Source organism: Periplaneta americana, chromosome 11, assembly GCF_040183065.1.
Source record: "Periplaneta americana isolate PAMFEO1 chromosome 11, P.americana_PAMFEO1_priV1, whole genome shotgun sequence".
Classification (NCBI taxonomy): Eukaryota; Metazoa; Arthropoda; class Insecta; order Blattodea; family Blattidae; genus Periplaneta; species Periplaneta americana.
The window spans coordinates 12,375,001-12,388,104 of record NC_091127.1 but is presented as its reverse complement, the minus strand read 5'-3'; the positions used below and the strand labels follow the sequence as shown (position 1 = coordinate 12,388,104).

The window sequence follows — 13,104 nt, the reverse complement described above, 5'->3', positions numbered from 1 at the left end:
TATGTTATTAAGATTTAAAACGCAAATGCAATATTAAGAAATCAGTGTTAATGCTTTTGTTTTACAGACAATATAGATAATATTAAACAGAAAGAAGCCATATAAAAATAACGACATAAAATTTCACGTTCCGTCTGAAGTTTGTGCACCACTGTTTTCTTAATCCAACAAGTTGCTTATTCATATAAACAACCCTTCCTCTTTCCATACTTAGCGCTTGCTGCCCGCGCAAGACGTCAAGGTCAGAAAAATGCACTTGCTTTGACATCACTGCCCTACGTCGACGATCGGGAAATACTATGAAATAAATATCGGACGGAATGATGTTGCTTTCTATTATGAGGAAATGAGAGAATTCTGGGGAAACCCCAGCTGAGACCTTGTCTGCGAGTGTCACCATAAACTTTTCAATTCAAAATCTTAAGCCTGATCTAAACTCGAACCCGGCCCGCCTATGTGATGGTATAGACCACGCAGCCACCACATGGACTTCTGTACTGTTTTTTTACTTGGTTATTTAAGGACGCTGTATCAACTGCTAGGTTATTTAGCGTCGATGGAATTGATGATGAGATGGTATTTGACGAGATGAGGCCGAGGATTCGTCATAGATTACCTGACATTAGCCTTAGGGTTGGGGAAAACCTAGGGAAAAAATCCAATCAGGTATTCAGTTCAAGCGGGTATTGAACTCGCGCCCGAGCACAACTGCGTATCAGCTGACAAACGCGCTACCGTCTGATATGCCTGTGGCTACTAGTCTCTTTTTCCTCATACTGTTCCCGATCTACCTCCAATATCCCCACATCTTATTCTCTCTGTAGTTCATTCTTCTCAATCTACGTTCACTTGCCTCACCGACTGCTTCTGTGGTTCCCTGGGGTGCAAACCCTGGCCCTCGAGGTAGTGATGAGCAACACCGTTACGATTCACTAAGTCAATTCCTACGACTTTCATTTTCGAGGTCATACGAACGATCCATCATCGAGCTCACGTTACCTGACATGAGGTGCAGCTTCGGGGATCGGTTACTATAGCAACGTCCACGTAATAAAACAACGACGCAGCTATTTCGTATTACTGGTATTCAATCATTACACCGATTACGCACGTCATATTAGCTAACGAGAGAAAATGGTATAATTTGAATTCTTTTCATAATTGATGCACATTTTTCATTTGTTGTATGCAGAAATATCATTATTGCAACAATTTAAATTCGAGATTAATTAAAAAAAAATTGGGCCCAAATTAAAAAAAAAAGAGTACACAGCTCCGCCGATTTAGTAGAATGAGTTTGAGTCTAAAGGAAGCAGAAACATATTCCAGTGGTCTGTTGTTGTGACGAGAATCCAAGCCCCAGCATACCGGTAAGGCATCATGTCACAAACACGTTCACGTCTGAGTATTTCTGATAAAGTAAATATTACTCAACGTCTTGAAAACGGCTCAAATATTAAGGATATTGCTGGTGAGTTTCTTTCTTTCTTTCTTTCCTTATTTTCTTGTTTATTTATGTATTTATTTACTTATTTATTATTGTATTTAATTTGCAGTTAGATATATTCTAGGAAATAAAATTAATTTGTATTGAAGTTCTCAGTTTCACTTTTTTTAATGAATTAAAAACTCTTAATTATTTATTCCCGTATGATCGATTTTTTACTGGCCATAATATTCTTCGATTTTCATGCTGCACCTAAACATGATGCTTGTAACTACTTTGACGTCATCCGCGTACGACCACCCATGCCTTTTTTTCTATCTCCAAAAGAAACGCTGAAGCACTAATTACGATTGTGTCATCTCACATTTCCAATAAGAAGCTGAAGATAGACCTAATTGGCACACTCGCAAACAGACATGCTGTTAAATGGTTCTTGAATTTATTTAATACGTCTCAAAACAATACCAACAACAAATCGTCCATTGCCTAGCAACTAACTGGAAAATGAATAGAGATGAAGACTGGACACGACAGAAACTATGAGAATGGATTAGAACTAGAAATACACGAAATGAATGATAATATAATAGTGTTAGTATTCCAAACGAAGTCTTTCTAAATAAACCGACAGTCAGTACAGAAGAAATTTATTGAACACTTCTCCGAAAGAAGCTAAGTAGTACAGGAGCCTATTCCACAAAGGTATGGTATTGTATAATAAAATTATTACAAGTTAATTCTCTAGTAAGTAGTAAAACTACTAGAGTTTCTGTTCCATAGAAGACTTTTCTACAGTAGTATTTTACCACTCCATAATTACAAATTACCAGTGAATTTCCATGATTATGTTCCACAAAAGTACTAGTATTTGTAATTTACTAGTGAACTGTCAAGTATTCTCTACCATGAAAGAGTAGGCTACATATACTAGTGCTATTTAAATATATTTATTTCATATTATTAAGATACATTTTGATAAATATGTGCTACAGAATATCATTTCTTGCTTCTATCCCCTTCAAAAGAAACAATTTCATTTCCTTTGACACCATTTCAATAATTTTGCAGTGTTTGCAATTTCGTAACAATTAGGTGGGAGTGAAGATCGTTATTAGCAGCATCTGTTGTCTATATGAGAAACTATCACGGAGCATTATGTGGGGATCGCGGAAGAATGTGATTGTAATAAGGAAGTAAATTTTTCATTATTAAAGAAGTAAACTAAAATAAATAACATTGCAGGGTTACGAAATGAATACAATCTACGAATATTTGCTGTATAACCTAAAATACATTACGAATAAAGAGACAAACATAACCTAATTCGATGAATGAAATACGAAGATAACCAGCTGCTTCATGTTATGACGTAGTATTTATTGATATTACGTCACTAGTAGCGATTCATTGGTAATGTAAAACTCACTTTTATTCTTTCGTGGAACGGAAAGATACAACTCCATACTTTACAACAACTTTATCAGTAATTTGTAATGTACAGCTGTCAAAAAAAAAAAGTGGCCGCTCTCCTGGAACAAAGTTCCCTTCGGGTATCTTCGCTATAATTCGGAGACAGGCGATGTTACATGTTGTTGGACCACGTTGCCTGATATCTACAGTTATAATTGAAGTATTCATTCTGTGATTCGATACGGTAATGGTAGCGTTCAGGCCTCTTATTCATGAGGTCCTGCGTCCGACTACAACCTCGTGCTTTTTATGTTCTTTTTTGTTATGTTTTTGAGAGAGACAAACTATACATAATGGCTCCTTTCTCTTTTACGATTATTTTAGTAATTAACATCAGGTTCATTAATATATTATGCCATGACTTTATCATTATGATATTGTGGCTGCAAATGGAAAGAAAAAAGATTTTATTCTCAATAAAAATATCTTTCGTGGCATAAACAAAACAAATTTACTGGCGTCGGCCTTAAAACATTCAAACAATTAAGCGTTCAAAAAACAAAACAAAAAGCCACAATTCAATATTTAGTCTATCTTCCTCTTATCTCGATCATCTTGCAGTCGAGTGGGCATGGAATCGACTAGTCTTTGCAAATAGCGACTGTTCTTAGACACGATATTCCAGGCATTCTGAACATACCCACATACATAAGTGTTCTGTCCATGGGCAGGTCTTTCTTTGCAAACCCAGCAATCTCCAATCTTTCCTATTTTCTGCCTTCCTCTTAGTCTCCGCATATGATCCACATATCCTAATGTCTTCTATTATTCTTTTCAACCAGAGACCCAACCAATTCCTTTTTCTCTTTCTAATCAGTTTCAGCATTATTCTTTCTTCACTCACTTTTTCAAACACAATTTTATTTCTTATTCTGTCTGTCCACTTCACACGCACCGTTCTTCACCACATCCACATTTCAAATGCTTCAATTCGTTTCTCTTCATTTCGTCGTAATGTCCATGTTCCTTCCCCATACAATGCCACACTCCACACAAAGCATTTCACTAGTCTCTTCCTTAGTTATTTTTCCAGAGGTCCGCAGAATATCCTTCTTCTTCTATTAAAAGCTTCCTTTGTTTATGTTTGCAGTTTTTCTTGGGAAGGATAGGCCTAAATGCGGTAACATCCCGTTGCTTTCCGCACACCACTATCTCTTTCGCATCTTATTAAATTCCAGGGGACCCAAGCATGGAGATGAGGAGAGTGGATTTGACTAATTGGGCCCTCCGGACTTCACCGAAAGTCACGGCAAGGGTTAAATATTAATTCTATCAGGATGTTTGACCCGATCTGAGACCGGAAATCTCAATTAGCCTTTGCCCCCCGCATCCTGGACTAGCTTCTACGAATCATCAGAAAATCTTAGAGTGTGATTGGGCCAATTTTTCCGAAAATGTTTCCACACTTTTGCCCTCGTAGCTCAGCGGACGAATGTGAAAATTTATATGTCAACGTCTCAGGTTCAATTCCTCGTTACTCCTTTTCATTTTATTGTGGTTCAAGATAGTATAATGTAATAATACAAAAAGAAAAACTAATAGAAGTATTATGCAACTGGATTTTTCGAAACCTAATATTAAATTTATGTTATTTATATCGCTAAAGAACGATTACAATATAAATAACTAGAATATTATTTACACAGTATCACTAAAGAACGATAACAGAATATAAATGATAAATATCGGTTTGTTTAATTAATATAAGATATTATATAATACTTATTTAATTATCTAAATAAAATAACCTATTTTACAAAGAAGGATGGTTATTTGTGTTATAATAATTACTTACATAAAATACAGATTATTTATATTGCGAAAGGACAATAACAATATAAATAACTTGAATATTATTTTATAATGCTAATGAAGGAAAACAGAATATAAATGATAACTTGAATATTATCTATATCGCTAAAGAACGATAACAATATAAAAAACGTGAATATTATTCATATCGGAATTTCACAGATTTATTACAGATGTATTTAAGAAATTGTAGAAGAATAGTAATTAGTAACAGTGTCCTATTTATTCTTCTTGGAGCCAAATTTGTAACTTTTAAAAGTGTGGTTACTATGTTGAAGTGTATGTGTTGTAACGGATGCTTGATTTGTTATGTATGTGAGTCAGCTATGTAATGCTTGATGTCGTCGCAATGTCGTAATTATAGTTTGATTGTGTTTGTGTGACTATTGTGTATTAATTTATGATATATGGTACGGAAAGCTGCATATTTGTGTTATAGAAGTGTTACGTATGTGTGTTGTTAATGTTTTTGTATGTTTCAAATTGATACCTGATATTTATTTTGCAATCGCAATGCCTAATTTACGGTTTGTTTATGTTTTGTTTACATCGCGTAAGCTAATTTAATTTTCTTTTCTATTTTTATTTATGCTTATCTTTTTTGTGTATGAAACTATAGCCCTAACATACATATGTAAAATAGGGCCAACCACCATTGGAGATACAATAATAAAAATTGTTATTCATATCGTTATAAAACGATAACAGAATACAAATGATGACTTGAATTTTATTCATATCTCTAAAGAACGATAACAAAATATAAATAACGTGATATCCATAAAGAACGATAACTGAATATAAATGATAATATGAATAGCATTTACATCGCTAAAGAACGATTAAAAAATAAAATGAAAACTTGAAGAAGGCCCGAACCCACAACCTTTGAATCACTAAACAAGCACTCTACCGCTGGCCTACGAGGCGCAGACATGAAACACTTTCATAGTTCGGGAACTGCTTGTACAAGCACATGCATCGTGTAACATCGCCGCGACCCGAAGTGGACTTTGAAAATATTCGCTGTTCACGAGTGCGGCCACTTGTTTTTTTGACAGCTGTACATACAACACCATACCTTTGTGGAATAGGCTCCAGGTCTGATTACTACTACGAGTATTCCATATTACTATTAATATTATATTATTTTTAGTAGGTTATTTTACGACGCTGTATCAACATCTCAGGTTATTTAGCGTCTTAATGAAATGAAGGTGATAATGTCGGTGAAATGAGTCTGGGGTCCAACACCGATAGTTACCCAGCATTTGCTCATATTGGATTGAGGGAAAACCTCGGAAAAAATCTCAACCAGGTAACTTGCCCCGACCGGGATTCGAACTCACGTGGCCCACGTGGTTTCGCGGCCAGTCGCGCTAACCGTTACTGCACAGGTGTGGACAATATATTATTATTATTATTATTATTATTATTATTATTATTATTATTATTATTATTATTATTATTATAGTTTTACTTTGGTAGGGTCAAATAATGTACAATATTTCTGCATTTTATTATTTTTCCAGGTTGCTTCCAGAATCACCTCGCTGGCTATTGGCCACAGGCCGGGACGAAGAAGCAGTGAGCATACTGGAACAAGCCGCCAAGTGTAACAAACTGGATACCACCAACATCGCTCAGAAGATTCAGACGGTCAGCATTCACAAGGTACAGCACAGGTCGCATCGTGCAACTAGGCTAATTCTTATGAAACCTAAGCATAACGAACAGGATGTTCCCAGTCTTCAACGACAAATCTTATAACATGTTCCAAAATAGAAGCACATACGTGGTGAAACATCCTTACAACGTAATGCAATTGTAAGGTATTGGTCTTTGGAAAGGAAGTTATTTCGTATTATTGTACCCAGTTGTACTATCTTTCTTAATAGATAACTTACAGCAGTTGTTTAAGATGTAGACTGACGTACACCGACGTGTTCCACAAAAGTACTAGTATTTGTAACTTACTAGTGAATTGTCAAGTATTCTCTACCATGAAAGAAGACTAATAATAGACTATATGTATTAGTGCTATTTAAATTGGAACTACTTTTGAGAATACAAGTGGAAATTATGATTACGATACACCTATGTACTGCTTGCGAGAAAGTGCACACAATTGCAGGAATATTTTAGGAATCAAAAACAAAAATAGAATAAAAATAAAATTTCACTACACATCAAGTTTAGTAGACCGAGGTGTACAGTGTGTTTAATTTGGTAGTTTATGCTCGACCATGCCGAAATGTAGTAATTATACACCTGGTAGCAGTCCTTTAATGCATGTCATTAAAGTACACCTACTCATTAAAGTACAGGTGTTCAGCCAATGACAACTCAGCTTACAGGTGTTCAGCCAATGACAAGTCAGCTTTGTACCGTTATAAAAGAATTAGCGAAAAGTCACGCAGGCTGGAAATCCAATACTGTCACAGAAGATTATGTTCTGTTACTATAATAATTAGCGTTAATTGTAAATAATATTCAAATAAATTCAATTTGTCATCTCGTCTTTCAATGTCGAATTCAATAATCAAGGTTATACCAAGTTTAACGGGATTACATCAAGATCAATGACATTATTGTTCCTCGGAAAAAATCAATACTTTCGCGTCTGCGCACATCTCACAATTCACGACCTAGAACAAGGTCACTTCCGATCTTGTCAGATACAAATAAAATGTATACATCTGAATACCGATAATTTCAAGTTAGAAATATGGTCCAGCATAAAAAGTTGTATGAAACTTGCCTATAATGGTAATTAAGACGCTCGTATGAATATTATGAAACTCGCTTGCGCTCGTTTCATAAATATCCATACTTGCGTCTTAATTACTATCATTGTAGGCTCGTTGCATAATGTACTATTATATCGTTAATACCCTGTATAAAAAGTTTGTCTATTTGGAGAAAAATTAATTTTTAAAACAGTTTCTTTATTCACCTGCAAATTTGCAAATACAAAATAAGTCATCGTTTTGTCTGTCAGACGCTAATTAACCTAAGCTGTTGATAAAGCGTCGTAAAATAACCTACTAAAATAAAAAAAAATTGTCAGAGGCCTCTGCTGTCTGAGGAGTGCCTTATGCAACGCTAGCATAACCAGTAAACAGTTCCGAAACGCTGAACATAGACCTATTAAGTTGGGCTAGCCGGCCATAACAGAGTGGACAGTTCTTCAGGTCGTGGATACCGTGACCCTGAAGATGGAACTTGCAAGTAGTAGGAGAGCATCAACACATGGATGGAAACCCAGACTACTCCCGTTCCTCTGAACTGCAACTCTACCTCTTCAGTTCGGTACATAGACGTACAGAAAATGAGCGAGCGAACTTCTTTGTTAGAAGGAACAGTCACTTATTTTAACGAGCGCGATGCAATTTGGAACTACCAACTGCCTTTTTTATGTTGAAAATAAAACAAGTGAAGTACAGTACGTCACGCGTAACTAACCCGCATTAGCTACAGCCTCAATAGTAATAAACTTTCGCTGCTCACAGACGGCTTTGACTTCTTACTTTATAGTCGATGACATAATTCAAACATTCATAATTGTCAGAAATTATAAGTGTAAAAGACATTCACCATGAAGAATATATGGCTGTATCCATGACCGCACGGCTAAACTATGTCTCAGAATGATCGAAATACGTTTTATTAAATCGAGGCTTCCTGGAATGTAGAAAAATTCAAATAAATTGGCACCAAAATCGATATTGGCTTGTACGGATGTAAATTAGTTACAATGAGAATTTCTATGCACAAGACGTATTCCGTAAAACACTATAAAACAAATTCTGCAATTGAGTTTGTGTATACTAAATAAGGAATATGTTGTTGTTTTCTAATGCCAGGCGTTTGACAATAAAGTCATTTGACCTCTTGTACTCCAATATTTTTCAAAGATATTATCATGGCCAGCCACTGAAGCACAGATTTGGAAGTGTTCCGAATCCATTTCTTGGTTTGAGTTGCACAATGGGCAGTTAGGGGACTGATATACTCCAATTCCATGCAGGTGTTTGGCCAAACAATCATGGCCTGTTGCCAATCTAAATGCAGCTACAGACGATTTGCGTGGTAAATCGGGAATTAACTGTGGATTATGATGCAGAGAGTTCCATTTTTTCCCTTGTGTTATCAAATTTTGTTTGTTGAAGTCTAAGTATGTAGATTTAATAAATCTCTTCACAGAGTAATACGTAGATTTAGTAACAGGTCTGTAAGTAGCAGTGCTGCCCTTCTTTGCTAAAGCATCCGCATTCAAGTTTACCAGGATTCCACAATGTGATGGTATCCATTGGAATACAATTCTTTTATTGAGTGATATTAATTGAGAGAGCAATAAAGAATATTAAGTCATCGATGAACTCATTGATGGCTTTGCATTTTTATTGCCTTTCTTAAAGAGCTCATTGAAAGCGTCTGATTCTAAGGCTGATGTTACGGATTTTAGACGAGATATTAACGTTTAGCTGCGTAGTATTTTCTTAGAAAACGACCATGACGCGTTAATAGTGTTTGAAGCTACACGTTACTCATATAATTGTAGACCGTTGCACTCAGTGATCGATCGTCAATGACATGAACAAGAAAACTTGCCGCCGACTTGCTAGTGTAGAGACTTGAAAATGAAATCTTTTCGCTCTACGATTGTCAATAAATTAACAGACAGAGATATGCACAGGAGTATGACATAAGAGAGAGCTACAAGGTCGTAGTACTGGGTCGTAGTTACGTCCCTCCAATAGTACCAGTACCTATTAAAGATGTCATACTGTTACTAAGCATAACCTCTAGTGGCTGAAAATGGACAACATTAGAGACAGTAAATGAACAATCGTTAAGCATGAGGGTAATAACTTTTTAACCAGTACAATGGACACGTCAGGAATAGCTCCCCAGGCGAGTATAAGGAGAGCTTACCCTGCTTGATGTTGGAGGCCCTTGCCCTAATGGGATGCAGTGTATTTATTTACTTATTTAATTGTATTTACTTATTTATTTACTTATTTAATTTTATTTATTTACTTATTTAATTTTATTTATTTACTTATTTAATTTTATTTCTTTATTTATTTACTGATTTAATTTTATTTATTTATTTACTTATTTAATTTTATTTATTTACTTATTCAATTTTATTTATTTACGGACTGGAAGGTCCGGGGTTCGATCCCAGGTGGTGACAGGATTTTTTCTCGTTGCCAAACTTTCAGAACGGCCCCGAGGTTCACTCAGCCTCCTATAAAATTGAGTACCGGGTCTTTCCCGGGGGTAAAAGGCGGTCAGAGCGTGGTGCCGACCACACCACCTCATTCTAGTGCCGAGGTCATGGAAAGCATGGGGCTCTACCTCCATGCCCCCCAAGTGCCTTCATGGCATGTTACGGGGATACCTTTTTACCTTTTTTTATTTATTTACTTATTTAATTTTATGTATTTATTTATTTATTTACTTATTTAATTTAATTTATTTATTTACTGATTTAATTTTATTTATTTATTTACTTATTTAATTTTATTTATTTACTTATTTAATTAATTAATTTATTTAATTTTATTTATTTATATACTTATTTCATTTTATTTCTTTACTTATTTAATTTTATTTATTTATTTACTTATTTAAGTTTATTTATTTATTTGATTTTATTTACTTATATACTTATTTAATTTTATTTATTTATTTACTTATTTAATTTTGTTTATTTATTTACTTATTTAATTTTATTTATTTACTTATTTAATTTTGTTTATTTATTTACTTATTTAATTTTATTTATTTAGTTATTTAATTTTGTTTACTTATTTACTTATTTAATTTTATTTATTTACTTAATTAATGTTATTTATTTGTTTATATTTATTTATTTATTTATACTATCAACTTTCCTCATCCCTATAGTAAATAAACAGAAGTATCGCAAAGCAATTGATACATAAAATCTCGAGAGAAGCCAAAACAAACAAACAAATACGTAAACCATGGAGTGATAGATGGTCCTCTGTATCCTTATGATTACCAGCTTCCCATTGGGTCCGAAGTTCAAGCGTTCAAACTCGACCGAGGACGATGAACCTTAAAGGTGATAAAACACTTTGCATAGTTTACTTCGAAGAAAAAAGCTGGAAGGCCTGCAAAGATTTACAACACATAAAATAATCTATCCTTAAAAGAGAACTGTAGGTAGAATACACAGACCATTTCTCGTCCATGTCAAATTTAAACTTCGGAGATAGCAGAACGGGGCTAGTACACGTGGTCCAAATTCTCTTCGCTGGTTTGCTCTATCCATCTATCATCCAGCCAGCCATCCATCCTTGGAATGAATAGGGAAACTTTATATAACGTATCGAACGTCGTTGACTATCACCACAACTGTTACCGGTACCTTATTTGCTACCTTACTTTGCAGATTTATTGAAATACACATGCCAGTAACAAAAAAAAAAAAAAAAAAAAACCTGCGCTTTATCAGGGATACACAATTTCGGGAATGAAACTACAGTTGTGTTGGTTTGAATGTTTTATTTTTGTTTCGGTTTATAAATGGAGAGTATGGATCTATGATAAGAGAAGTAATTTATTGAAATACATTCAACACGCCTACATTTTCTCATCACATAAAGTGGCATTCCGAAATTAGTCCTAGCTCATAAATAGTTTACTATGTTTCATTCAAAGTGTATCGTACGTGACATTTGCCACTTTAATATAATAGAGCCCGCGATTACAAATCAAACCAGTGGTAGCTGGTCTCGATGCCGAGATATTACAGAGAGAGGCAGCTCGACACGGTTAATTTTATACTCATTTCAGCGCCCTCATGCCCGTAGGGAGGGAAGGAAGCGTCATTGGGCGTGGTCACACAAGTTATATTAGTTCATGGCTTAACTACTAACAGCATTAAAATTCGACTGTGGCTCATTGTTACAGTAAGAGTAAGCATGTCCACCGCTGTAGAGTAACGGTTAGCACATCTGACCGTGAAACGAGCGGGTCCGGGTTCAAATCCTGGTTGGAGTTTTTTTCTGGGTTTCTCCTCAACCAACTGAAGCAGAAATGCTGGGTAACTTTCGGTGTTGAATCTCACTCATTTCGTCATTATTAATTCACACATCATTATCATTAATATCATAGTCCGGATTAACTTCACGGTGTGACGTGCTGTGCTTGTACAAGAGCGCGGCCGTTCGGCTACAAGTATCATTCTCAGAAGAAGAGTGGAGAGGACAATAAACCTTAGGTTGCAGTATAAGCCTTCGTGTCTGCTCCGTAAAAAGAGAGAGAGATAGAGAGAGAGAGAAGAAAAGAGTAAGCAGTTGAAATTTACTAGTTAGTGGAGGGGGGAAGACGTAGTTTGTGTCAAAAAATAACCGATTAAGTTAATTATTCTTAAAGTGTCATGTGTAATTAAAACTAACGAAAATGTTGAAGTCGGTATGCGCTCCAAAGACTGTAAACAATGCTCATTGCACGCGCGCTGGCCGAAAATAAAAGCATCGCGATATAGAAAAATTTCCCACAATTAAGAGAATTACATGTGGCCTTGAAATTGTGACAATGGACAGGCACAACGCCTCATCTTCTCGAAATGAGAGACATAAATTATTCTCTGAAGTCACACCGCTGGAGGCTCTAGCATAGCCTATCTGCAGATAGCAAGCAGCACGCCGTCTTTATGTATATTTGTTTGAATTCTCCTGACTATTGGACGGGCTTAAGGCTACTCAAATTCAATATATGCAATCAATTTATCAGGAAAACGATGCAAACGAAGTATAATAATTAATGCGTCTTTTAAGTCGAATGATTTTGTGACTTTTTGCATTACTGAAAAATCAAACTGTTTACCTCATGTTAATAGTAATATGCGTTATAAGAGCGGTATGTTGAAGTTTTCATGTTCGAGGAAAAGTTTGAAAAAGCGAAACGTAGTTGAGCTTTTTTAATTTCCGAGAATTGAAAGAAAACATACCGCTCGTTTATTACATACCTGAAAGAGGAATTTCTAATTAGTTACAATGAAATCTCCATCTTGGTTTCTGTTCAATGACGGCAAATCTGCAAAACAAAAATATCTATCTTCAACATTGTTGCTTTAAAATGTTTTCTGTGTTTACTATACTCCAGCAGGCCGTGATATACGTGTCTTTCCCCCCCCCCCCAGTCTATGATGAGTCTGGAATCTTGTTGATTTTTTCACGGCTTCCTTAATGTTACTTGCACACGAATGCAGTAACTTTAGTGGAGTTGTAGAGTTTACTTAATTTTTGCAAATATTTAAACACAATAATTAACAGTGCAATTTAGGTGAAATTGCAGTGGTAAGTTTCCAATTTATAATTATTACTATATTG

General features: G+C 35.2%; 1 protein-coding gene across 3 annotated transcripts in view; it reads left to right on the top strand.

Annotated features, from left to right (window-relative positions):
* The window catches only part of LOC138708810 (organic cation transporter protein-like), a 145,388-nt gene that overhangs the window by 113,388 nt on the left and 18,896 nt on the right, over positions 1–13,104 (top strand). For all 3 annotated transcript variants that reach the window (XM_069839004.1, XM_069839005.1, XM_069839003.1), the window contains exon 6: positions 6,262–6,403. In XM_069839004.1, the coding sequence (XP_069695105.1) occupies positions 6,262–6,403 (142 nt within the window). The remainder of the gene's footprint in view (positions 1–6,261; positions 6,404–13,104) is intronic.